Source organism: Dermacentor silvarum, chromosome 10 (assembly GCF_013339745.2).
Source record: "Dermacentor silvarum isolate Dsil-2018 chromosome 10, BIME_Dsil_1.4, whole genome shotgun sequence".
Taxonomy (NCBI): domain Eukaryota; kingdom Metazoa; phylum Arthropoda; class Arachnida; order Ixodida; family Ixodidae; genus Dermacentor; species Dermacentor silvarum.
The window spans coordinates 2,230,841-2,258,745 of NC_051163.1; the positions used below are offsets into that span (position 1 = coordinate 2,230,841).

At 47.3% G+C, this 27,905-nt stretch overlaps 1 protein-coding gene across 1 annotated transcript in view; it reads left to right on the forward strand.

Annotated features, from left to right (window-relative positions):
• Window positions 1–27,905, forward strand: part of LOC119466566 (uncharacterized) — a 235,383-nt gene that overhangs the window by 22,824 nt on the left and 184,654 nt on the right. The window contains exon 4 of the mRNA XM_049657418.1: window positions 6,121–6,293. Within this exon, the coding sequence (XP_049513375.1) occupies window positions 6,121–6,293 (173 nt within the window). The remainder of the gene's footprint in view (window positions 1–6,120; window positions 6,294–27,905) is intronic.

Here is a 27,905-nt window from a genome sequence, read left to right on the forward strand (position 1 = left end):
ATTACAATTTAAAACTTATTCTATTAGCAGCAAGCAAATTGTTGCGCTTAGTTCTGAGTAACCAACTTTACGTATCTTGACCTAGCCAAGTGAATCCGTATTAGGCCTACGATCCATGAAATCGGCAATTGAATTCGGAATCAGCGGCGTCTAATGAATCAAGCTTCATTACACATGTTAGTTGAGAGAAAGCGATAACCGCAATCACTTCTCCTAGCTTAAGAACTTCACGCGTTACCACGAATCGAGCCCAGTTTGGTGCTAGGTTAAGCCCGACCCTCATGGAGCGAACTTCCTCGACGATGTTCGCACGTCAAAAAGTGTATCGAGACGCGCCGCCGTGTTTTCGCCTCACCGCCCCTCATGCGACGATCCAGCGGCGAACGCCGCCGAGCTGCTATCAATGTGGCCAGCCGTGAAGCAGGATATTACTGTTTTTTTAAATGTAACCCACAGTAAGATTTAGCATGTTGCGACACTTAATAACGTCATAACTTAGTGTTTTATAATTTTTCTTGAGTTATTTCTTCTATAACATACGCGGTTCCATTACGCTTTGAATTTCGCATACATAGGGCAACCAAGTAATTCTATGTGTGTGTGCGTCAGGAAAGTGCCAGAGGCAGCGCAATGGAAGCCAGGAGCGCGTTGTATTTTTACTTCCCATGTCCGCCGATCTGCAGCGAAACAGACAAGCAGTACAAGGCTACAAGCTATCTACCATAGCCCCCGAAAGCTTCCTGATCTCAGAGGCCATATGCCGTCGTCGCGCCTATCTCCCAACTTTACCGACAGGTGGCGCTTGCATCTCAATGAAAATTTCTCTCGCTAGGCTTAGGCGCGTTCCAAACGAGAAGCGATCTCGAAAATTCCTCAAGATTAGCCATAACCAGGCCCCGGAAACTCTCGAGTTCACCAAATGGCCACAGAGGGCGAAAAATCAACCGCGGCGCGTTCCAGCATAAGCGCGCAAGTGGAGCTACTGTAATTTGGTCGCATACTCGACTCGAGCGCTCGTCCTTGTGTCTCCTTTTCTTCGTCCGTGTTTGTTTGCGCGCAAAAATTTAAGAAAATGAATCTGTTCCAACTAGGCCGACTCGCAGTTATGCTTAAGTGCAGTGAGTTCTTGTAACATAATGATTCTCCTGATTATACAATGTTAGCTAATGTTTTGCAAAAAGTTTGTTATCTGTGATGGCTACGATACTTGGTGGTTACATTTCTGAGATGTACGGGGCATGAAAGAAAGACTTCGTGTTACATGAATCAATCCCTACCTTACTGCGATGATCGACGCAATTTGAAATGCACTGAGGCCGCAGTATGAAGTCGTCATGAAGTGTGGTGCGATAAAAAAATTTATGAAATAGCAAAAGATGGCCGACTCTGCGGCGATTAGCTAGTGGAATGAGTGCTAGACTAGTTTACATTGAAGTTATACTTGCGGTACGGTTATAATTAGAAATAATGAAACGAGTAGAGTTACTGTGTACTAGTTCAAGTGAAGTAATAAGATTAACGCGACTGGCATCCCGTATTGCAGATGCATATTCAAGTTTCGAGCGAATTAGTCTTCTAAAGCTGTAGTTCTAAAGTAGACAGTGCTTTGGAAAAGTTGCGCCATAAGTACCCGAGCATGTTATTAGCATTGCTAATGATTCACTCTATATTAATGGTCCAATTTAAGTTATTTGTAATGTTTACACCGATATATTTATATGGCATGACAAAATCTAAGGGAACGTTAACATGGCAAGTGCTAGGATTAGAATTAGATCTGGAAATACGCATTATTTTACATTTGTTTACTACAAGAGGCTCATATACAGTTTGCATGAAATCAATAACTAGGCTAGTAGTGCACCATAAGAGATATCTAGAAAAGGCAAGCTCACACAACCGGGCAGCCTATTTCACACTTCACAAACTTGAGAAATCACTAAAAACAAATATTGTTTCTCTTCAAACAGCAGATGACAAACCTGAGCGCCGTGTGCTCCCAAAAAGATTTTGAAATGTACTCGCAGAATAAGTTCAGCTTAACATTCAGCTAATCAACAGTGGATGAGCACGGGAAACCTCACCTGAGCACTAAATGTGCAGCAGAAGAATATCCAGAGCACAAAATATGTGGTGTAAAATTTAGCATAACGCCCCCCCCCCCCCCCCCCCCTACACTTCGTGCTACGAGAGCAATGGGACATTGCAGCTCGAGCTCATCTTGCTGACAGTACATTTTTGCCGAGCATTTTTTTATGTTCCTTTCTTTACTCTAGCTGAAATCGTCGAACGCAGAGAATGTAAATCGTCAAGCAGCACTGTACGCAATACAAGTACGAGGGCAGCTCAGCATACATATCACTGTCTGAACCTTCGTTCGCCCTGCTTTACGGCACGCCGAACACGATGAGAAAACTTCGCTCGATTTCAGCTTTGCGTTCCATTAAATAGATGGTTATTTGTGTTTCTGTATGTTGTAAACTCGGTGACGGACAACATTAAGTCCACCTGAGCTGTACGAAAATTGTGAGCATGTACTGCCTCATTCACCATTGACAATAAACAATGTAAGCTTACTTGTTTGAAGTGTTTTATTGCCAGTTTAGGCCTCTCGGTCACCTGGCGACATATACAGATATCTGTAGTCATGTTATAGTACAGTACACACGAATACCGCCCCGAAAGCGGTAACAAAACGTCCAAAACCAGCGAGCGAGCAGCGCGACCAGCCCTACGAACCGCTACCGTAGCGGCCATATTGCTCACTACGTAATGATGATGATGTTAGTTTCGATTCTGCCACCGCCATCTCTCGGTCGCATACTTTAGTTCACAACGCCACCGCTACGCTTATTGCCGTTGCACTGTGGAAGGTACAGTTTCCCTTCTCTAAGTTTGTATGGGTGTTCTGTGCCATAACACTCTCTCGTCGAAGCGGCATGAGACTAAGCAAAAGCCGTTTGCGCAGTCAGTCGCTACGAACGAAATGAATTCTACAAAAACAACGCCAAATTCAGTTCGAAGCGGGCGACCGGGTCCGCCGCCATGTTTTACATAAGCTCAATCCCATGATGCAACGGCCGGAAGTGCTGCCTCCCGATTGGATCGGGCTTGTCGCCGCGCGCTGGACCATAGCCTCCTCTATATATGTATAGAGGAGGCTATGGCTGGACGCTTCCGGCGGCGGGCGAAAATATCTATCCCCTCCAAATCGGTGGCGCCCGTCGCGATTTTTGACGCCGACCATATAGTAATATGAAACTCTATGACGCCGACCGAAGAGCGGCCGCCGTCGGACGAAGTTCGCCGCTTGGACGCCGGAAATTCGTTCTATGAGCCCGACACGAATTTCCGGCGTCCAAGCGGCGAACTTCGTCCGACAGCGGCCGCTCTTCGGTCGGCGTCAAAAATCGCGACGGGCGCCACCGATTTGGAGGGGATAGATATTTAGATAGATAGATAGATAGATAGATATAGTACGTGCGGTCTATCGCTTCAAAGGAAACTGAGTCTGAGCGGCGAATGCACGGCGCATAAAGGTCAGAGCCGTGTGGAGATAAGAGACGGTGCGGACGAGCGACGAGCGCGGTTGTTGGCAGCGTAGAAGTGCTTCCCCCCCCCCCCTCCCCGCGCTCCCTCCGGCGCTGGCTTCCCGCTTCCTTGCTTGCGCGTGGGTGATTGAGTGCGTTCGCTCTCCGTGATAGCGCGCGTCCCCGCACGCTTCCGCTCGGGCATACGGCGCGCGAAGATTTTATCTATAGGGAACCTCACGGCGACGGCAGAAATCCGGTAGAAGTGTCCATATATATCGCAATAAAACAGTAATATCCTACTTCACGGCTGGCCACATTGATAGCGGCTCGGCGGCGTTCGCCGCTGGATCGTCGCATGAGGGGCGGTGAGGCGAAAACACGGCGGCGCGTCTCGCTACACTTTTTGACGTGCGAACATCGTCGAGGAAGTTCGCTCCATGAGGGTCGGGCTTTAGAGCCTTCGCTTCGATGGGCGCCGCCATGTTTGTTGACGAAAGCTTTGGCTTTTGGGGCTCCCGCTAAACCGATGAAATAGAGTGCCCGACGCAAAATCATAACACAGTTTGCGTCTTGCGCGTGCGCAGTGGCTTCGAGGCTAATTCTTTGGGGTCCCAAAACGTTTGAGGCCCCTATTCTAAAACTCTCTAATAATGGCTGGGGTTTTACGTGCCAAACCACGATATGATTGGGGGGCATGACGCAGTGGCGGACTGCGGATTAATTTAGGCCACCTCGGGTTCTTTAACGTACACCTAAATCTAAGTGCACGGGTGTTCCTGCGTTTCGCATTGATCGAAACCTGGCCGCCGTGGCCGGGAATCAAACCCGCGTCCTCGAGCCAGCAGCACGACACCTCACGAGCTAGGTTGAAGTTCATGTGACGTGGTGCACTGATGTCATCGTGGCAAACATGTTTCGATATTAGCAGAATGAGTATCTGCATCCATGACGTTACGGGCAAACCATATAGAACTAAAAGCACCAGAACCCACCTTTGGCTCGGGGTCTTGCTCCCATTCTTTTTTATACGTTCTCGCATACTTGGCCCACTTCCCCACGTTTGGATTCTCCTCTCTGAGGAGGATCCGATCTCAGGTCCAACCTATCGAAATGAATCTCGAATGTAAGCACGAACAAAACTTCATATCTAGCAGGAGAAGGAAAATGGCAGTAAAGCTTCGCGCGAGAAACGTGGAGTAGGTCGGAAGCTGTGGCCGGCGCGATACTTCACCCAGAAGACATGACCATGAACACACTGGAGCGTGTCATCCACCCTTGCTTCCCTTCTTTCATGTCGGCGCCACGACCACCCGATGGCCCCGATCCTATGCTATTGCTCTCCCTTCCTGAGCATAGCCATGTTAGTACGGTGTACTATGAAAAACCCACTACTCCTAGGTTCATCCCGATACCCGGGGATCGGGTGCATAATGGTCAATCGAGGTGTAAGTTTAAGTGCATCAAAGATCAAAGCCACCGGCTCAGACAACGGTGCAGAGAGAGAAGGGGAGGGGGTCATTTCACGAACGCACACACGCCCAGCCACGCGGCCGGCTCAGCCAGCTAAAGCATAGCCTTCGAGATATGCTTCTACCCGATCAGAGGCACCTCTGGATTAGGGCGCCACTTTAGCCCGAACAAAGCCAAGACGCAAATATAGCCACATAGCCAACAAGTCGACGCCATGTAGCCCAATTTGGCTAGCCAAACCTGGCAACACTGGTGCCATATCTTCGTTCTCACCACTTAGTTCGCGTTGAAGCCAGAGGTAGCACGAAGGTCAATTCACTCAGGCCAGCGTTTTGACAGCGAGTGTCGACACTCCTCGCGTGAGATGTGCTTCGGTGTGCCTGTGCGCGCGTGACACCATGCTTGTTGATTTAGTTAGTAAGCGAATGTTTACGTGTTGATACGGCCGATAAAACTACTATCTTTATTTTTTATTTATTTATTTGTTTATTTATTTATTCATACTGTCAGCACAAGCCAAGACAGGAGTTGCGGTTACATTGCTGTCATCTACAAACTAGACATAGTGCATGTTTAAATAATTCAATAGAAAGCAATCAAGATAGGATAGGAAGGCACAGCATACAAACAAATATGAAGCAATAACAACATTAATCACAATTAACAAGTTACACCACTATATGATCTAACAAGAAGTAATGCACCAAACAACTGCAACCGACAAACAGCTAACAATAAAACGTATTCTCAACCATTTACAAATAATGGGTAACAGCCTTAACAAAAGATTGTAAATCAGTACACTCTACTATATCTTGTGGCAAGTTGTTCCAATCGTCTATGCTTCGAACCAAGAACGAATTTTTGAATGATTCGGTTCTATAATTAAGTGGCTTAATATGTTTTGAATGCTTTGTTCTGGGGTTAGCAGGTCTCTCTAATGTGATGTGTTTTTCTAAGTCTACTTTATAGTCTCCGCTTAATACGTGAAAGAAGAAAGTCAGCCTGTTAAGCTGCATATTCTGCTTGACAGTCATGAAGCCAGCTCTTAGCCATTCGTATAGGTGTCAACTATTTTGCTATCGCAATCGCTGCCTTTCATGCGAAACTTTTTCAGGACGCCTACGTGACCGTGATGGAGTATATATGCGGGGCAGATCTCATGCGAGTCGTGGACAAAGCGGTGTACTTGCCCACCGAGGAGTGTCGTATCGTCATGGCGCAACTCATCCTCGCGCTGGAGCACATGCACCTCAGGGGTCTGCTGCACCGAGACATCAAGGTCTCCAAGTGAGTCCACTTTGTGTTTAGGCACCGTTGCGCTATTTGTAGTAGCTCAACTTGAAGGGGCTATGTTAGGCCACGCTTCTATCGAACATACAGAATGGGCGGTGTAGGGCTGCATGATTGTTTTGTATATATTGTCGCAGTGCCGCAACTTGCCCACGTGTTTTATGAATAGGGAGGCGGTCACTCCCCAGCGCGTCCGGGCAGCAACCGTTTCTGTTTTTGAGGGGTCGAACGGCCCGCGTGGTATCGGGTGACGAGCCACGGCGCGCGCCGGAGGGGGGGGGGGGGGGGGGGGGGGGCTGCGGATGCGGAGAACGGATTCGGAGAACGCGGTCTTGCGCACACTGGGTTGGCATTCCGCCGATGGTCATAATAGGTCAACGCGGACAGACCTCGAGTGGAACGGCTGTACGCGGTGTTGTGGCGCCGGCCTCGGAGTCCCCTGCGGGCTAGAGACGGCGCCGAGAGGTTTATGGCCTAGCATTGTTGACCATGTGCTGTGCGTCAACTCCCCTACGCGTCCGGGCGGCAACCACGTGTATCTTGTTTTGAGCGCTGAGAAAAGCCCGCGTGGTGTCGAGTGTCAGCTTGCAGTGCGCGCCATAGAGGCGCAGTGCGCATGCGAGGATCGCGTTCGAAGAACGTCGTCTGGAAAACACCGGGTCCGAATGCCGCCAACGGTCATTATTTTTCCACGCGGAAAAACCTTGAGGGGGGGACTGCGGTACGCAGTGTTGTGACACCAGCCCCCGAGCCCCCTGCTGGCTAGAAAAGCCACCGAGGTTTGAGATGGCCGAGCAATAAATCGTGCGTGCCTGGCGTGTTGGCTGAGGCCGTCACTGACCACGTGAAAATAGCAGAGGGAAACGGAGTTGCGGGAAGAAGGAAAACAGGGTTGTTTTCCAATACATTTACTTTTAATTGTAAGCCCATCCCGTTGGGTTGTGGCTTAACAAACTTTCAGCTCTCATTGGCAACTGTTTCCGTGGGATGGGCCAACGGTCCTACCGCCCTTTTTCTTTGTCTATTTCACCTATAACAATCGAGACGAGGTGCTTGTTCCTCAGTCTAGGCTGTAATCACTAAACCTGATAGATCAGTAAGACTCCGTACGATGCAATGCTAGTCTGGGCCGTAACCACTTAGTGGTAGAACAGTGAGACTCGGTTGGTCGTATGTAGTGACAGTTGTCCTAGGCTCTAACTTAAGAAAAGTCGAAGAGTAAGGCGCTGTTTACTTGTGTGTTTTGCATCAGTGTTGTTTTGCTAACTCTGCATTTGACTGTGTAAATATTTTCGTTGCAATATATCTTCAAGTTTTGTTACCTACAACCTGCCTCCTGCTTCATCAACGCCGATAATCACCTTGAAGAGACTTTCATCGACTTCAAGGACAAAGATCAAACTTAACTGGCTGTTCTTTCATCAATCGATAACAAACTAAGGCTTCTCACCCACTTCTGAAGCTTCTCAAGCTTGGACTCCCCACTTTGCTTGGGATCGGAACTTATCTTCGTCAGCTGCCGCCGTCGCCGTTGCTCCTATTCCATCAGAGAGGGGACGCCGCTTCTACCTGGTGACAACTGGACATTATGCACAGAGGCAGCTATTTACATTGGACCTTGACGAAATAACTCGGCAGAGCCGAAAGTTCAGAGCACCACTCAGACATCCAGAACGCCCCTGAAGGGGCGGCAGCTCGGTTTCTCGTTGCTCCTTCCAGACCTCCTCGCGGCAAGTCATGGCACCCCAGCGACCTGATTGGGTCAACTTGGATGTCACACACAGATGACCACTTCTCTCACTTGGTCTTAGCGTTTCTCGGAACACCGGCAGAAAGAAAAACAAGCGCACAAACCGTCCCGCTTCCGCGAACCCGTTAAACTATCTCTGCGTTTCCTAGAACTCTGACTCGGGAAAAAAAAAAAAAAAAAGAAAGAAAAAAAAGTCTCTTTATCTACTGTGAAGATGGAAGCCAGTGAAGCTGTGGCTATGGTGGGTCTGGTGTGCTATTTTGTAGCAATTCTATTACTTTCGCCGATGACTTTTGACGTCATCACCCGGCTGCGATTGGTCGAAAATGACCGGGCCGCGCCCATGTTCTCTGTCGATCACGCGACGTCAGGAGCCCGCAGAAACCCGCTACGTAAAAATGACGTTGACGTACTCTTTATGCGCAGCAAAAGTCATAGTTTTTAGCACCGCCAGAGGTAGGGTCGTTTCAGAACGTATAAAAAATGGCTGCCCCCTGCGGTGGCTCTTCGCCGTCGCCGACGCGGACACGGAGAGCGACACGACGCGTTTGACATGCCGGATGACCATTTTCGACGGCATTTTCCTCTCTCGAAGGAAACGGTGCGGTTGTTGTGCGAAGAACTGGCGGGGGAACTAGAAGTGGAGCGAGCGACGGGACTGTCGGTAGAGCGGAAGGTGTTGTGCGCGCTGCGCTTCTTTGCCACCGGGAGCAAGCGTCCGTAGGGAGCGAGGAGACGATCGGGTGTCGCAGTCGACCGGGAGCGAGTGCGTGCGACGCGTGGCCGAGGCTGTCGTAAACGCAGGGGTCCGCAACAAGTGTGACCATTTTCCGAAGACGTCCGAAGAAAAGGCAGCCGTGAAGGAGGGTTTCCTTCGGCGCGGCGCTATTCCCGGCGTGATCGGATGCACGGACGGTGGCCGCACCCAAAGATGAGCGCAATACTGCTTTCATGTCTCGGAAGGGCTACTACGCCGAAAACTGCATGTTCGTAAGTATATGTCCGCGTCGCAGATCTGCGGAAAATGTGAACGGATAAAGTCCGCGTTGACAAGTGCAACTGTCAAAAGAATGAGCAGCGCTAGAGAACATGACGTATACTGCGCTCACCCTTGGGTGCGGCCACCGTCCGTGCATCCGATCACGCCGGGAATAGCGCCGCGCCGAAGGAAACCCTCCTTCACGGCTGCCTTTTCTTCGGACGTCTTCGGAAAATGGTCACACTTGTTGCGGACCCCTGCGTTTACGACAGCCTCGGCCACGCGTCGCACGCACTCGCTCCCGGTCGACTGCGACACCCGATCGTCTCCTCGCTCCCTACGGACGCTTGCTCCCGGTGGCAAAGAAGCGCAGCGCGCACAACACCTTCCGCTCTACCGACAGTCCCGTCGCTCGCTCCACTTCTAGTTCCCCCGCCAGTTCTTCGCACAACAGCCGCACCGTTTCCTTCGAGAGAGGAAAATGCCGTCGAAAATGGTCATCCGGCATGTCAAACGCGTCGTGTCGCTCTCCGTGTCCGCGTCGGCGACGGCGAAGAGCCACCGCAGGGGGCAGCCATTTTTTATGCGTTCTGAAACGACCCTACCTCTGGCGGTGCTAAAAACTATTACTTTTGCTCCGCATAAAGAGTACGTCAACGTCATTTTGACGTTGCGGGTTTCTGCGGGCTCCTGACGTCGCGTGATCGACAGACAACATGGGCACGGCCCGGTCATTTTCAACCAATCGCATCCGGGTGATGACGTCAAAAGTCATCGGCGAAAGTAATAGAATTGCTACAAAATAGCACACCAGACCCACCATAGCCACAGCTTCACTGGCTTCCATCATCATAGACTATAAAAAAAAAAAAAAAATATGAGCCACAGCGTTCACAGCCGCGGCACACTTCACGGCAGCGTCAGGATCCTGTGAGATCTCTCCCGGTCCTGCTCTCGGCGGCTCATGCCTACCTACAAATCTGACGCGGGTATGAGCCATACATGATTTCTTTCTTTCTTTCTTTCTTTCTTTCTTTCTTTCTTTCTTTCTTTCTCTTTCTTTCTTTCTTTCTTTCTTGCTTTCTTTCTTTCTTTCTTTCTTTCTTGTCCCTGGCTCATACCCGCATATCCAATGCGGGTATGCGCCACACGTGATTTTATTATCGTTGTTCGTGACGTAATTGATGAGCATGTGATGTTATTGATGTCATGACCTATCAAACCAATTTTTCAGTGACGACAACCAGCATGAGGCGTGATGGTCGGTTATGACAGTGAAGTGGCGCGGTTATGGGGAAGTGGCGTCCATAAAGATATGGTCGAACCCGCCGGGGTGGCTCAGTCAGCTAAGGCGTTGCGCTGCTGAGCCCGATGTCGCGGGATCGAATCCCGGCCACGGCGGCCGCATTTCGATGGAGGCGAAATGCAAAAACGCCCGTGTGCTTGCGTTGTAGTGCACGTTAAAGAACCCCAGGTGGTCAAAATTAATCCGGAGCCCTCCACTACGGCGTGCCTCATAATCAGAACTGGTTTTGGCACGTAAAACCCCAGAAGAAGAAGAAGAAGAAAGATATGGTCGAATTTTTGCATGGCCCAAACTACTGCGAGGCATTCCTGCTCTGTGATCGAGTAGTTCTGTTCGGCAGCCGTTAATGCGCGACTGGCGTAAGCAAAAACTCTCTCTCGTGCAGTGGTATCACGCTGTAGAAGGACAGCACCGATCCCATGGCCACTAGCGTCGGTGTGCAAACAAGTTGGTGCGTTCTCATCGAAGTGACAGAGGACGGGGTCGGATGTCAAGGTTTGCTTGAGGGCTTGGAAAGAACGTTCGAAGTCGTATGTCCAAGTGAGAGCAGTGCCCGATGTTAGCAACTTGTGGAGCTGCGACGCCATGGCAGCAAAATGACTGATGAAGCGGCAGGAAGTAGGAAGCCAGGCCCAAGAAACTTCTTAATGGTTTTTGATTTTCAGGGCGAGGGAAGCGAATTACGGCAGCAACCTTGTCAGGACCTAGTCGAACGCCATCTTTACTGATAAGTTGGCTCAACACTTTGATGTTATTTCAGACAAAATGGCATTTCTTTGTGTTGAGTTGGAGTCACGGTGGAAGAATATTTAGGTGTTGACACTGCGCGCGAGCGAGCGTCCAGATGATGTTCGGCCGCGCGCGGGCGCACCGAGTAGCTCTGCTGCGAGCAGATAGAGGGCGCCGCGGCCAGCGGTCCCAGCTTAGCGGCGCCGGCGGCTTGGCATTCCTCTGCCTCCGCTAAATTTTCGTTCGTATAGTGGAGTGAGTAAATCTCAAAGCGCGAAAAAAATCGTTATTTCACATTAAAGTGATAAGTGTACCAGGCTTCGCTAACATGAAGGTTCCTTGTGCAGGGCGTGGATGACGTCAACACGGATCGATCGGGCAGCACTCAAAGCCCACTGAAGTTACCCTCGCGCGCGCAATTTGTTTCGTCCGGTCTAGCGGTTCATCCAAGCATAAAAAAACGAAAGTGTTAGCCCACGTGCTACCCCTCGATCAGAAGAAAATAGTGACTGCACCAGAAAATGTATTTCGTGCTTATCGCTGCTTCCATTCACACTCAGAAAACCGTTCAATCATCGTTGCGCGAATTCAATGTGGCCGCGATATAAATTAAGAAATGAAGCGGCGCAAGCTTGCGATATGCAATGCACTAGATCAAAGCGGCTGTTCATGGCTAGAACTTAAGATGAGAATGCACATCAGCTATGTAAAAACTCTTTCAAATGGGAATTTATTAGGCGGGACGAAGGCAGGCGTCTATCTTGAATTAGAGCATCACTACCACAGTTTACTGATGAAAACCTGAGCAAATGCCTTTTTTATTCCAATTCCACTTAACATAGACCGTGTATATTATTCATTGGGCATTCGTCCATTGAGGACTGAGTGACTCTTGCAGGATCTAAAAAAGAAGAGGTAACTTTCTTCTTTCTTAAATTGCATATGAGAATGTGCCAATGTAAGCGTGTTTGACAATGCATGCTACAGCCTGTCCACAAATACACTTACACCCACCACATAATAATCCCATAGACCTTTTTTTTTTTGCATAGACACAATACGAAAAAACTTGTGCATGAAGCAGCTCGATAATTTTAATAGGTGATAACCATCCCAGAAGCTTGTGGTCTCATACACTCCCACAATGGAAAAATGTATAAAAACATGCAAGCGTGTATTATACACCGCACGCGCATTGTAAAAAAAGATTCAGTAGCCAGGATGGAACAAATTTGAAAATCAGGCACACATCTGCACAGAAAACAGCAGTATTTTACAGGGTGCACAAATATTTCAAAATATGCAAATGTCACGTAGCTGGAAAGAACTATAGTAATGTTGTTGCCGTCCCTTGGAGATACTCGGTTATTTTTTACATTTCGCCTAATTAGATAATTAGTCGTATTTATTGATCAACTTCTCAATTATTATAGTTAGATTAAAAGTTGAGAAAATTGTAGAGCAACATCAAAGACTCCCGATACAGCTTTGTATTGCTCAATACGCGCTACGTAGAAGTGTTTTTCCGAGCATGAAAGAAGCTCACGAGTACACGCAAAGTGCCTCGAGCGACCAGTCGCGCGGCAGTATTGCTGTATTCGCGGGTTTCGTTCACGCTCGGAAAACACTTTTATGTATCACGTATTGAGCAACCGAAAGTTATATTGGGAGTTTTCCACGCTGCTGTACAATTCTCTTGTTCATACCTTTTATCCAATTATAGCATTAAAAGAGTTGATTAATCAATTATGAAAATAATTATGTAATTAAGCGGAATAAAAAATAATCTGAGTATCTCCAAGCGACGGCAGACAACATTACCTTGGTTCTGTCCAGCTACGTGACATTTACATATTTTCCAATCTTGGTGCATGATAGTAAACCACCCAGTATATATCTTTTACATGCAGCAAAATTTGCACAAACTACTGCGGCACACAGGAGGTTCTCTCTTCCGCAGCGGATTTCGAGGTTTATTTGACGGTGTGAGGTTCTTTGGACAGTTTGGAAATAAGGTGGGAATCCTTCTATCGAGCGCTCCGCGTAATATTGCCACGTGTCTAGCGCGGCGATGACGACGGCATAAGACACATCGGCACTTATGAAAAACATAGCAAGAAGAAGAAGAAGCAGTGACTAGCGCGCGCGTTATTTTAAAACCGTCCGTTCTTGTTACTGCCTCTGCCGACAAGTGCGTTTCGTTTGTCCCTCGAGCTTTCGACGTCGTGACAATATGCCATCGATATCGTATCCTCTGAAAAATGGCTGATGCAGACATGGTCGGTAGGCGTTAGAGTTCGGTCTGCCCTCAGATTTGCACGGCGCCACTGCTCTAGACGACCGCTGTCGGACGGCGCTTTGAATAAAGGCACACGCTCCGCACAAGTCAGGTATCCAGAATTGCAGTTCGGAACGAAGCACTTTCTAGCCATTTCAAACGCCCCTCAGAAGGCCGCTGCCACCTTCGTCGAGGGCCCGTGGCGACAATACCCAAGCATACGCTCATGAAACGAACGCGAACAAAAATCGTGCCTTCAAAACAGCGCAACCGCACATGCAAGCAGGAAGACGAAGCAGCGGCAGCACGCGCCTTAAATTGCCGCCGAGGCTGGGACCGCATACCGCAGCGCCCTCTACGACGGCGCCGAACCAGCTGCAACCAAGCCGAACATAATCTGGACGCGAGCGAGCGGCGCTTTCGCGCGCGTTGGGGGGAGAGTGTCAGCACCTCTCCTTATTCTTACACCGTGGTTGGAGTCCAGCGTTAGAAATGCATGTGAAAACTTCGTCCAAACAGTCAATGTGTTGACGAAAAGTTGTACAAGAAATAACGATGTCATCTAAATAACACAGACAGGTCTTCCACTTAAGGCTGCGTAAAACTGTGTCGATCATGCGTTCAAATGTTGCAGGAGCATTACATAAACCGAAGGGCATTACGTTGAACCCGTAAAGTCCATCTGGTGTTGCAAAAGCTGTCTTGTCCTTGTCCGCTTCGTGCATGGGTATTTTCCAGTAACCGGATCGGAGGTCTAGACTTGAGAAATATTCAGCGCCTTGGAGGGAGTCAATGGCAACGTCGATTCCTGGCATCGGATATACGTCTTTGCGCGTGATCTTATTAAGTGCTCGATAATCAACGCAAAATCGTACAGAGCCGTCTCTCTTGCGGACCAACACAACAGGAGACGACCAAGAACTGGACAATGGCCGAATGATGTCTCTTTTAAGCATGTCATCAACGTTGTCCGCAATGATTTTAAATGCGAATGCATTTCTTAGTCGGGGCATGTCAGGCGTCTGTCGGTGTCCGCGCCCCGGCAGGTGTTATCTCTCCGCTCTCACTGCCTCTCATAGCAACAGCTGCGGGCGCGCGCGCTTATCCTCGCCCCTAGCAACCGGAGCCGTGGTGTGGGCGGAGTAGCGGAGAGTGAGTGGAGAGGAGGCGCGCGCTCTGGCGTGTGAGGGCGCTTGCATCGCGGGAACTCGGCGGAGCTCCCGCGTGTGTGGAGAGAGTGTAGGAGAGGGTAGGTGCAGTGCTTCGGTGCGCCTTCTCTCGCCGTTCGCTCTCCCTCCTCCCTGCGCCCCACTCTCCCGTTCGCTCGCTCGCACCTATATATAAATGGAGTGAAGCGCGCGCCTCACTCTCGACCGTTCGCTGGCTGGGCGCCTCTCAAGGCGATGACAGAAGTCGGTGAAGGCGAATGTCTGACGGCAACGGTACCCCTAGCAAGAAGTGTAATACAATCCAACCCGAGCATTACACCTCTCGCTGGAGGTGACGTCACTGCAGTAGCCCCCCCCCCCCCCTACCCGCCTTGCTACTACCCGCCTTACTACTTGGCTCGAAGCGGCAAGGACGGCGAATACTGCGGCGTTAATCTCGTTGCTAACGTGTATGGGAACCTCATATCGCATGCCGTTGCCACCTCGTCCGTTCGAGACACGTCTCCGTACAAAGACTTCTACAACCTTGCCTACACCGGAGACGGAGTCCTTGTGGTGACCGTGTACCTCGCGCTCAACCTCGCTCGTGACGCCGTTGCCGCGCAACTGGACGCGGCTATGGAAAGTGTGTGTGTGCGCTCCAAAGTATCTGACCCCGTCGTCTTGGTTGGTGACTTTAACAGTGGACGTGAGAAAGAAGAGCGGCGAGTGGTTGGTGGAGTACATGCAGACAAAGTACTCTATGCAGTGTGCCTCCGCCGAGTCCGACAAGTGTCCGACTACCATTCACGGAAGTTGCATTGATCTCGCCTTTACCTGAAACTGTGACGTGGGCAGGCTTCTCAAAGACCCTTTGACTGTGCACTTTGGCGACCACAAGGCTGTGATTATGGCCGTCAGGTACAATGATAACACAAACAGGTGCTGATGAATGTGTAAATAAATGGTTACGGTATAAATCCTCGTCTCGTCATTAATGTACGCCATTAAAATTACTACGCCGTGTACTCTCGGTGCAAGAAATGCATTCGCATTTCCTCACGATTCCCTTCGGGGAGGTGGGGGCAATTTTTTTCGTTCGGCGGAAGCCACGCGATACGGGCGGCGGCGTACAATCGAACTGCCTTCGGTTTCGATGCGATGCACTGCGACGGAAGTGCTCCCCAGAAGCTTGGAGTAAACGTCAAATAAGGCGCTGTGTTTTTGCAGTAGGGCCATATGGTCTCCTTTCTGCGAAGCAGTCAGATCCGGATTTATCGCGACCGTCAAAGCAGCGGTCGCAGCATGATCGTCAGTTGTGGTAGACAACGGTGGTGATTCGGTGTGAAGGGGTATACTAGCGAAAGAGGCTCGGTGTCAGTAAAGCAAGTTACACCGGTGCCTTGGGAGAGCGCAACTGGCGAAGAAGTAGGGGGGTTACGAACAGCGATCAGCGCTCTACCGTCCTGAAACCGCACCAGGCTAGGAGCAATGCAACGCCCACCAGATATGCAGCGACCGCTCGGTGCAAGGAACACATCATCATTTACAATCCTGTCAGAAGTCAGTGTTAGAATGTGCTCACTGCCCGGGGGAATGAAGCAGTCAGTACCCGCGAAAAAGCGCAGGCTGTGAGCATCGACAGCGGACGAAGATTCAGTGTCCGTCATATGAATAGTTCGCTGACGGTAAGAAATTAAAGCTGACGCTGAGGACAGGAAGTCCCATCCCAAAATCATTGCGTAGGTACACGAAGATAGCACGGCAAACTGAATGTGGTGAAGGATGCCATCAATGAAAGCATGTGCAGTGTAAACATTGGAGTGCTGAATAATAACTGCATTAGCACAACGTAGGAGAGGGTCATTATATGGAGTCTTCACTTTTCGCAAGCGAGAACACAATCCCAGAAAGAAGGACTAATAGCGGAAAGCGATGCACCCGTGTTAACCAAGGTTTCAGTGCGTAAACCGTCAACAAACACCAAAGGTACAGTGGACGGGCGCTCCGGAGGAGTTCCAAGTTGTCCAAAGGATGCAGCTTTTCCTCCTGAAGCTGCACTATTTAGTTTTCCGGGCGGTGATGGGAGGACGAAGTAGCCGGTCGAAGAGGGGAAGAGGAGCACCGCATCGGTGATGGAGAGCGACGACGCGGGAAGCGCAATGAACCGGCAGCGTTGAATTCCTGCGGAGATGGGGAACGTCGAGGATAATAATTGTAGTGTGAACACCGACGTTGTCGTACAGGGCCAAAAAAACTCATCCCTTTCAAAACCGTCATAGCCACGTCTTTCATCTGCCGCAATAGTAGCAAACAGGTCGAGGTGGACTCCATGCGTTGTAAGACTCAAGAGGTGGTGGTCACGCATTCAGGGACCCGTGCATTACAGGTGTGTGCTGTGGTGGCTGCTGCAAGGGCGGCACCAGAGAGGCAACCTGAGCATAAGTTGGTGTAGGGATGGGGTGCGGGCTCGGGATTTGCGGGCACGTCACGGCAGCTATCTCTACCCTCGCGATATGGCGTAGGCTGCCAGGCGTCATATGGACTTCAGGAGGGGTTGACGAAGCTTGGGCGTGCAGTTCCTCACGGATGCTGGAGCGAATCAGAGCACGTAGCTCGCTATCGTTGGACGCCCTGAAATCAGACGTGTCAGGGTATAAGCGGATCATAGTAAGCTCATCCAGGCGCTGACACGTACTGATGTCTGCGACGGTAGTGGGGTTCAGCACGACAAGTGCATTGAATGCCAAAATCACAATACCCTTGAGCAGGTGGCGTACACGGTCACTCTCCGCCATCGAGGTGCAGCGGCAGAGGGCAAGGACGTCCTCTATGTACGAAGTGTACGACTCGCCCGTATGCTGAACACGCTCAGCAAGCTTCTTCTTGGCGCAATATCAACGCCCACACTTCGAAGAAATCGCCGCGGCGCAACTTACAGGCGTCGAACTTCGGGACATGCGCTCATCCACCACGTCACTGCATGACGCTGTCCGACGTTCCCCTTCCTTTTTCTTCGGGCACCATCGCTTGCGACGTCTCCCGGGGTCGAACACGTCCGTTTGTCCCACTCCGGCTCCGCCGTCAAATATTCGGCAAGCTTCACGGCGCAAGTCCGTTTGTCCCACTCTGGCTCCGCTGTCAAATATTCGACAAGCTTCACGGCGCAAGTCATCCCGGAGTTCGTGCTACGCAGCGTCTGGTTCCCATGTGAAAATATTCCAAGTGGTACATTTGGTTCCAACCTGGTCGCCGTTGAACTGGCTTATGGTGAAATTCCCAGTTGGTCCCAGCCCCCAATGGGGCGAGTTGGAGCCAGTTTGTATTGATTTGGAACCAGTTTATAGTGGTCCCAGTTGGTCGCAGCTCCTATTGGGACCAGCTAGAACCAGTTCAGCTGGGACCAGTTGATAGTGGTCCTAGCCCCCATTGGGACCAGTTGGCAGTGTATTGGCCGCAGCTCCATACATTCAAGGTGCCCGTTGGCAGCCGTGCATGCAGAGCTGCTGCTAAACAAACAAGGGCAACAAGGCCAGTTTACAAGCGTATTTATTCACATGTTATGATTGTTCAATTCAATTTCTTCGGCTAGTGCCAGTCGCTTGCTAGTTTTCCTCACGTCTTAAATCTTCTCAGACAGCAGCTTTGTAATAGAGGCCACAGCTGTGGTGACATCTTCACCCTTTAACTGGCCCCAGTGGCGGACTGTGGCTGTAAAACATAATTGGCACAGCCCAGCATCTGGTTAAATAATGTAAGGAAAATGTCAAGGAAACGACGATTTTTATAGAGATAAAGCCAAAATCAAGACACTGTGCCATTTTAGACATTTCAAGGTTACCGGAGTCTATATATTTTTTCCACCATACCTGTCACAACGTTCACTTTCGTGGGTGGCTGCTTCGGCAGCTCCCCAGCTGCTCTGAGCTTGGGGGCAGCAATGCCGCTCACATTTCTGTTGACAAGCGGCCATCCGTGCCCCAGATTGCCTGGGCGGTGTCTTTGCACACAAGTGTTGCCTTTTTGTTGTTTGAAATGTTTGCCCCTTGGTTTGCAGATGTGATAACACCTTCTGCCAAATGTAACTTAAAGGAAAAAATATTTATACCCACATTGTCAAAATAAAACATTGCCAATAAGAATAGAAGGTTATACATAAATGAATTACGCAACCAGTGGTCTTAGCTAAACTCGTTCAATTATGTAAGTTTTAGAGCACTGAGAGAACAGAAATACGAATTCTGAAAGGAAGTACAATACACCTGGGTTTTGTGCGCTTTCATTGCCCGAAAAAAAGAAAGCAGGGCTTGCTCATCACAAATTATGTTATTCGACATGCCTAGCAACCTTGTTTCAGTGACTGAAACATCAGGGGATAAACTTAAGTATAATCATAAGTAAAATAAGAACTACTGTCATACAAAATGTGCAAATATTGTTTAGGCAGTATCCACTTTTCACATCTTGTTATGACAATGACCACTTTATTGGTTGTTTGAGAAGCTAGCAGGCGAATACCTTTTGACCGCTAAACATGGAAAGGAATACGAAAATAGTGTGCAGTGGTACTCACTGATCCATCAGGGAGGTGAAAAGTTTCTTTCTCAGGCACTAGATAAGAATCAAAACCACATTAAAATCTTTGCAACACTTTTAATGACGCTGCATGTGTGCAAATGTATTGAGACAAGCTTAGCATTGAAATAATGCTAACTAAACACAATTATTACATTACATTCTACACAAGTAAATAGCATGGCTTTACAAGATTTAGAGAGCAGGGAAAAAGTTCTGTGAATTACTTACGCATAAAAATGAAAACATTTACAAGTTGCTTTATGAATGGTGGCATGGGTGGCTCAACGTATTTACATTTATTTATTAGATACAACGTGCATGTGAGCACTCATGTACGAGTAAAGCAAATGTACTTGTCCCACAGCAAGTAGCCGCAGAACCAGGATTAAACGACCCTGATGGAGCCAGCTGTAAGTGTCTAAAGCATATTAATATTTTCACATCTACGAATGCACTGTTCACAGAAAATAGAAATAAAAGAAAACGTACCCATTATGCTAGGATTTGTACCTTCCTGGGCGTTGCCCTGATCATTTTTCTCACAAGTCATCATCTGAAATGTCCGTTAAACTTGTGTACGTTTAACGATGCGATTTTTCGTGATCTAGTCACGATGTCTACGTAGAAACTTTACATTGGCGCAGTCGAGGTCTGGAACCTGAAGATCACGCGCCGTGAAGGGCGACCCGCCATCGCGGGCTTCCACACGGATGGTGAGAGATACGTCGGGCTGCCGGAGGACACCACCGATCCGAGACTGCTGAAGACGATTTCCCATGTAGCCGGAGCCTCTGTAGATGACCTCGTCACTCAAGGTAGTGTGACTGTCAGCATGAATGATTTGGAGGCTTGTTTAGGAAGAGCCCCACCGGCACGTGAAATACAGACGCCAGCAAATTTCACTGATTCTAAGACAGAATGAATCATTCGCGCATTACAAGAAATGCAGAGGATGCATATGACACAACAGCAGCAGCTCTTAGCACTTGTTATTTCAGCTGCTAATGTGAGAGGGAAGCGCGAATACTTTTTTGTGAAACCAGACTTGTTTGATGGCACTTCATCAGGCGTAGCTTTTTGGTGAGATTACTACGAATATGCCTGTAACAAAAACCAGTGGACAACAGATCAAGACCGCATACATAATATGAGACCTTTCTCTGTCGGAACGCACGGAAGTGGTTTGACTTGCAAATAACATCGCATGCAAACACTTCTTGGACGGAATGGAAGAAAAGCTTTTCGAGTGCTTTTCAGATGAATCCTGTAGAGCCCTGGGATAGTGCTATTGTCTACAGGCAGAGAGGCACTAATATCAAAGAGTACGTTTTTTGAAAAGTGGCGGTTGCTTCGCACTGCTGACCCGACATTGTCGGATTCTTCTGTCATCGCTGTTGTTATACATGGTATGACTAGACATTATCAAAGACAGATTCAATTGAGGTCGCTTACTACTATGGACGAATTGCTACTATCCGGAATACCGTGCGCCTGATAAGGAGATGTCGGTCGGCAGAGGCGATTACCGTGACAAAAACATCATTGGGGGAAGCAAGGACTAGCACTGATTGTAACCGACACTGCAGCGTGACGCCCAATGTTCAGGATCAGGACTTGGATGACGAGAAATGCATTGTTGAAGAAACAGTATTTCTCACGAAGACAGGCATTTTGTTGTGTCCAGATGCTAGTGGATGGCCGTAATTTGTCAGTTTTGATTGATACTGGTGCTTCTGTAAGTTTATTCAACGAGAGCCTAGTCGATGCTGACAACATTGTGCCTGGGAAGACAATTCGTGTCTGCGGCTACAATGGTTCTTGCCGAGAATATAATAGATGGACATCAGCTTATCTGGAGTATGAAGGGGAAAATTAAAGGTTCAAGCATTGGTTGTGCCCAAAGTCAATTTTGATTTTATCTTATCAAGACCTGATATGCAACGCATGAAGGTTAATATCCTCTGGAATGATTTGGTCACCATAGGAAGAGGATGTCATCAACATCATATCACCCGAAATACTGATCGTAAACTGTCTCCCGCAGAGGATGTGCCTTTGAAGATTTCAGAGCTCTTGTGCATTGGCTCATATCCAGAAGCCACAACAGCGATTGAGGTGCCTTTCCTCTTACGCGACAGCACTATAGTCAAAAGAAAGCCATATAGCCTCAGCCATGAAAAAAAGGTATGGTTAAAGCAGGAGCTTCAGGGAATGCTGGAGGCGGGAATTATCAGGCCTTCTACTTCGTGTTTTGCCTCGCCTATTACGATTGTTTCAAAAGAAGATGGGTCATTTCGCCTCTGCACAGATTATAGACTAGTAAAAAAGCAAACAGGTCTCTTCCCATGTCCAATGCCGAGAATTGATGAAATAATTGACGAGACAGGAGGCTGTCAATGGTTTTCCCGCATTGGCCTATGCAAGGGATATTGGCAGGTACCACTAAGAGAGGATACCAAGAAATTTACAGCATTTGTTACCCCTTTCGACATATACGAGTACAATAGGCTGCCGTTTGGATGGAAAAACTCCGGATCATGGTTTCAAAATATGATGAACGATGTGCTAAAGAAGTTCATCGGAAAATTCTCCAATGTGTATGTGGACGACATAATTGTATACTCGAAAACAAGGGAAGACCATGAAGAGCATCTGGGAAAGGTTATCGAAGCCCTCAGCACCGCTAGACTCAAGATCAACATTAAGAAAAGTGAGTTCTTCTGCAGGAAAGTGGTATTCCTTGGAAGAGTATTTGATGGAAGAACCAAGGGCACTAAAGAGGAGAGCGTTCAGCGCATCAAGAAGCTGGCAAGACCATATGACATTCATTCTTTAAGAGTGTTCCTTGGACTCGCAGGTCACTTCCGCGCGTTTATAAACAACTATGCGAGAAAAACTAAATGTCTCACTGCACTGACACAGAAAGGCATGCCGTTCGTATGGTCCGAAGAATGTGAGGATAGCTATCTGGAACTTGTAGAAGCCATTTCCTCCGATCCTGTGCTGACACTGCCAGACTTTGATTTGCCGTTTGAACTTGACACGGACGCTTTTCACTACGCTGCTGGAGCCATTCTTTATCAAAGAGATGAAAACGAACAACCTGGCCGGCAACTCAAGGTCATCGGATACTATTCTTGTACATTCACGAAGCCGCAAGAAAACTACACGACAACGGAAAAGAAAGCCCTAGCGGTCGTAATGGCCCTAAGATACTTCAGAAGCTACCTGGAATGCAAACAGTTCAAGCTATTCACCGATAACCAGGCATTAACATATCGCTTGATACTCGCACTGCCAAAGGGCAGAATAGCCCGCTGGGTGAGCGAGATTCAACAATTCAGCTTCGACGTAGCGCATAGGCCAGGCCAGAGACGTCAGGACGCTGACGCATTATCCCGACTCCACGTACCGCAAGATATTTCGAAAGGAAGTGTTAATTTGATGCAACTCTAGGAGGGTACGCAAGAGATGGAGCTGCGCAAGGGGAAATTCTTTGTTCCAGGAAACAAAAGTGGCCACAGTCCTGAAGTTATATCACAGCAGTCCACAATCGAGAGAACATGATGGATTTTGGAAGACGTACCACAAGCTCACCAAGAGGTTTACGTGGAAAAACATGAAAGCAGATGTTGCCAATTACGTCAAAACGTGTCACGAGTGTCAAATGGTTAAATCAAAATACAAGCCTCGTGGGAACAGAATGGTACTGCCAGAATACTCAACGATCCCTTTCGAAGTCATTCATTTGATTTTGCTCAAATTGATTTTGCTCAAAGGGTTGTACTCAAAAACTCTATTCAACAGACCTTGTTGCTTAGCTGTTTTAACAACGACGTACGGACCAGTGAATGGAGTCTTTGAGCCCAATTCTTTTCGAACCAGTATCATGGATCCAGGGTCGATATCTGGCATTTTTGTTTTGTGGCGACGATCAAAGTGCATCTTCATAGTCATCCCGTATTTCTGTCGCTGCAGCTGGGTCTTTGGCTGTTCCTTTAAATCAAACCTGTCGTCTGAGCCTAGCTCTCGGTCAGCTGGCAACCAAGGAATAGTGCCGAATGCAGCAGAGTGCGGGCTGCACCCAATGCCTGCGGTGTAGGACCTGTTGTGGTGCAACACGTACTGCTGCCTCCAAGGCATTCTTCCAGCCTCCCTCAAACTCTGGATACAGCTTGATAAACATTTTGAGGTCCCGGATCATGCGCTCGGCGAGAGAATTAGCCTCAGGATGATATGGTGCTGGGTATCGAATCGCGATGTTTTTCCCATTAGCCCAATTGCGCAACTTCTGACTTCTAAAAGCTGGTCCATTGTCCGCAACAACTACTTTAGTGTTCTTGAAGATGTCCCGCTCGAGAAGAGATATGACGCAGTTCGCATCTTCTCTTCCAGCTTTGGCGGCATCAAAGCGCGTGCATTCATCCACGGCGACCAGAAAAGCTTGAGTTCTTCTAACGCCTTCACCTTTCTTCTTGAGCTCCGCAAAATCAAGATGAATGACTTCGAATGGGATCGTTGAGTTTTCTGGCAGTACCATTCTGTTTCCACGAGGTTTGTATTTTGATTTACCCATTTGACACTTGTGACAAGTTTTGACGTAACTGGCAACATCTGGTTTCATGTTTTTCCACGTAAACCTTTTGGTGAGCTTGTGGTAGGTCTTCCAAAATCCATCATGTCCTCCCGATTGTGGACTGCTGTGATATAACTTCAGGACTGTGAGCACTTTTGTTTCAGGAACATAGAATTTTCCCATATATGATTTGCGATCGATCGATACATGAAAATGACAATACTTTCCTTCAAGCAAGCGTTTTATTCACGGCGACGATCTGCCGATGTACCTGTTCCAAACTATTTCTGACGTCCTAGAACATTTTATGGTACGTGCGATTAGAATCTGTCACCACCGCCTGAACGGCTCGAGTTGCAATCGGAATTCGGTAACAGCACACGACCTTGAAGTCAGGTTGTCGTTTACTGGCAACGCCACTCCGCTAATGTCTTATTCTTTGTACAGCGCATAAAAGTCGTTTAAAAGCTTTTAATCGAAGCCGGTTGGGCTAACCAACGACAGATTTCCCAGTAAGAAAAATTATATGCACGTCGTCTGCTGACACACGGAGCCGCCAGCTGACTTTGAGATTCTTTACTTTTTGTACGTGCCTTGATTTCAGTTAGAAAACACTCTCAGATGTTCAAGTTGGGATACTGTAACTGCTACGACAAAACCGAATGTAAATAAAATCGAGAAGAAGCTCGGCTTTCGGCCGCAACGTGACCAGAGAAGAAAAAATACCGCCGCCGCCCACAGCCGCCGCTCGGCTAGGTGGCCTTTCTTTTACTATGGCGCCCCTAACGGCAGGCGCTGGCTCTATATTAAACTGAGGGGGGAGTTTCGCGACCAGAAAAAGCTTTTAAGGGACTATGGCTATAGTCACACAATGAGAAGCAAAAAACTTTTCCGCCAAACCACAGCCTTCTATGTACTAACCTTGCCTGGTACTAATGGCTTGTTGTGTAATAAAGTACAGTAAAATACTTAGTAGAACACTTAAAAATATAAGTACTCCAGAAATAATCACAGAATTTCATGAGGAAATGAAATAGCTCACCCATCCGGCCACGGCCTTTGGCAACATGGTCCAGCTTGGCATGAATGCCTTCCACTATGACACACAAGTTTAAATATTAGCATAACACTTAACACACAGTTGATCATTAAAACTACTAAAACAAGTCAGTAATAATGACATGTATCTGACAAGAAATGTTAGCTTTAGCCTTTCAACTTGATGGGTAAATGGAAGAACTTACCTCCCACGCTATTGTTTCGTGTGTGAAGGGCTTCCACTGCAACAAAATATACTTTCCAATTATACCCATACACCTTATGCACAGAGGACAATTAACACACCATGACCATGCTTGTAACAAAGTATATACAATTTTTGTAGCACATATCTCTTACACACTCCTGGCAGTGTGTATTATCCAGAGTGTTCAAGCCGAGGTGATTTCCCTTACCTTGAAATTTTTATTTATTTATTCATACTGCAGGCCCACGCAGGAGGAGCAATACAGTTGACAAGGTAATCACAATGCAAGAAAAATAGAAAAAAAATTAAACATTGCATGAAAAGGATACAGCCCATAGCCACGTTACAAAAATCAAAATGCTTGCACAGTAACTACAACAAAAAGAACCGCACATTTGAATTTATATGTGGATGAAAAACGCTGTGCCAAGCAGCAATCGGGCACTAAACATAACAAAATACAGGAAATTTCACATGAAAAACGAGAAAATAGTTACAAATACTGCTTATGATAGTATTAATTTATGTGACAAATAGTTTTCTAACTCATTTGTGAAGTTCCCTTATTTCAGTACAGCAACAGGGAGGGAATTCCATTCGTTTATAGTACTCGGATAAAAACTATTCATGTGATATTTTGTTTCAGCAAATATTGGCGCAAGGGAAAAGTTGTGTCTATGTCTTGTTGTTCGTGCATTCAGAGGCGTTACATAATGAGACATTTGAAGGCCGATTTTTCCATTTATGATGCTATGTAAAAACTGGAGACGACTAACTTTACGCCTGTGTTCTAGTGAACTTATTTTATCTCTAAGCATTAGTATGGACGGGGGGGATCCTCTCTTTTATTTTTTCCAAAGATAAATCTAACGGCCTTCCTTTGTGCACGTTCCAAATTCATGATGTCCTTTTTGGTATGAGGATCTCATACAACCGCCGCGTATTCAAGTTTCGATCGCACGAATGTGTTATATGCTAAAATGTTGGTGTTTACCTGTGCCTTTTTAAGTTTCCTTTTCAAGAACCATAATTTGCGCCGAGATGCTGAACATGTAAGGGAAGTATGGTCTCACCAGGAGAAGTGAATGTGACGCCCAAGTATTTGTATTTCTCAACATCAGTTATTTCTGTGTCCTTTAGAACATGAGAAAATAAACTACGATACTTTTTCCGTGTTACTCGCAGCAAGACTGTTTTATGTACATTTATTTCCATGCCCCAAAGTTTACACCAATCGGAAATTGCATTAACTGACTTCTGCAAGGATGCGTGATCGTGTCGTGAGGCAATTTTTTTTTTAATATGACACAGTCTTCCGCGAATAAATTAACATGAACATCATCGGGGATTTTGTCTATTATATCATTAATATAGATCAAAAATAAAAGTGGTCCTAATACGCTGCCTTGCGGTACGCCCGAAGTTACCTGACGGACACTTGAGGAACATTCAATAATTTCTACGAAGTGCTGCCTATGTCAAAGATAGGCCTGGATCCATGATATAATATTTGAAGGAAGATCAATGCACTCAGACTTGTAGATTAATTTTCCTAGGGGTATCTTATGAAACGCTTTACTAAAATCAAAAAGAGCATGTCAACTTGTCTGGACGAGTCAAGTACTTCGGAGATTTTATGAACTGACATAAGTTGAGTTGAAGTCGATGATCCCTTTCTGAACCCATGCTGTAGTGGAGATAGGACATTGTGATCTGTCAAATACTGACGAATAAAGCCTGCGACAATGTGCTCTAATAATTTGCTGCATGTGCTTGTAATAGAAACAGGACGATAATTTGACACTGTAAGGTGATCACCCTTTTTATGAATTGGGACAACTCTTGCCTTACGCCAGTCTGATGGTATCTCTGCTAAAGGTAAGCATAACTTGAAAAAAAAATCTGTTAAGAATACACATATCTGTTCTGCATACCTTCGTAAAAACGCATTCGGAAGCATATCAGGGCCTGCAGATTACCTAACGTTGATGTCAAGGAGCATTTCCAAAACAGATTCTCGGGAAATCGTAATATCGCGTAAGAAAGGCATATTTGTATTGCATAGTTTGAATTCATCTAGGTCAGAGAATACACTCCCGAAGTAGTCAACAAAATGCTCAGCAATTATGTGGGCGTCTTCAATAATTTTACCATTAATCTTTAGTTTATGCGATGCCTCTTTTGATGGACTTAAAAAGCGCCAGAACTACTGTGGAGCATTTGAAATTAAAATCAACGAAGCTATGACTGAAGAATCTTTCTCGTGCAGCTTTAACTTTTGCCAGCAATTCATTTTTTTAATTCTACGTTCCAACTCTTCATTTTTTATGTTTTCGTTTCATTCTTTTCAACTTCCGCCTAGTTTGGATAATATCTCTGTTGATCCAAAGGTTAGATGGAGGTTTCTTGACCCTCTTCAATGGAATAAATCTTTCAGTACAATAAGTTCCTGAACCTTTGCCATGAAAGCTCGATATCATCCTGGACAATAGAGAGTTTTAGAATAGGGGCCCCAAAAGTTTGGGGCCCCAAAGAGCTTTGCGGGTGTTAGCGTTGGGGCATGCAAGAACGATGAGTTTTAGAATAGGGCTTTGCGTTTGCGAATACCGTCTTGCGCTTGCAGCGCCACTACGGTGTCAAAAGCTATTATAAATATTAAAATAAACTATACCATTTTATGATAGGAAGAGTAATTTTGACTTTCGTGGTTTTGCGTTTAATTGCAATTAAGGTGTTATTCTATTAGCAGCAAGCGATTTATTGCGCCTAATTTTGAGTAACCAACACTTGACGTGCCTTCACCAGCCAAACTAATCCACGTTAGGCCTACGAGCCATGAAATCGACAATCGAATTCAGAATCAGCGGCGTCTAATGAATCAATCTTCATTACAAACGTTAGTTGAGAGAAAGCGATAACCGCAGTCACTTCTCCTAGCTTACTAACTTCACGCGTTACTACGAATCAAGCCGAGTTTGGTACTCGGAGAGCCGCCGCTTCGATGGGTGCCGCCATGTTT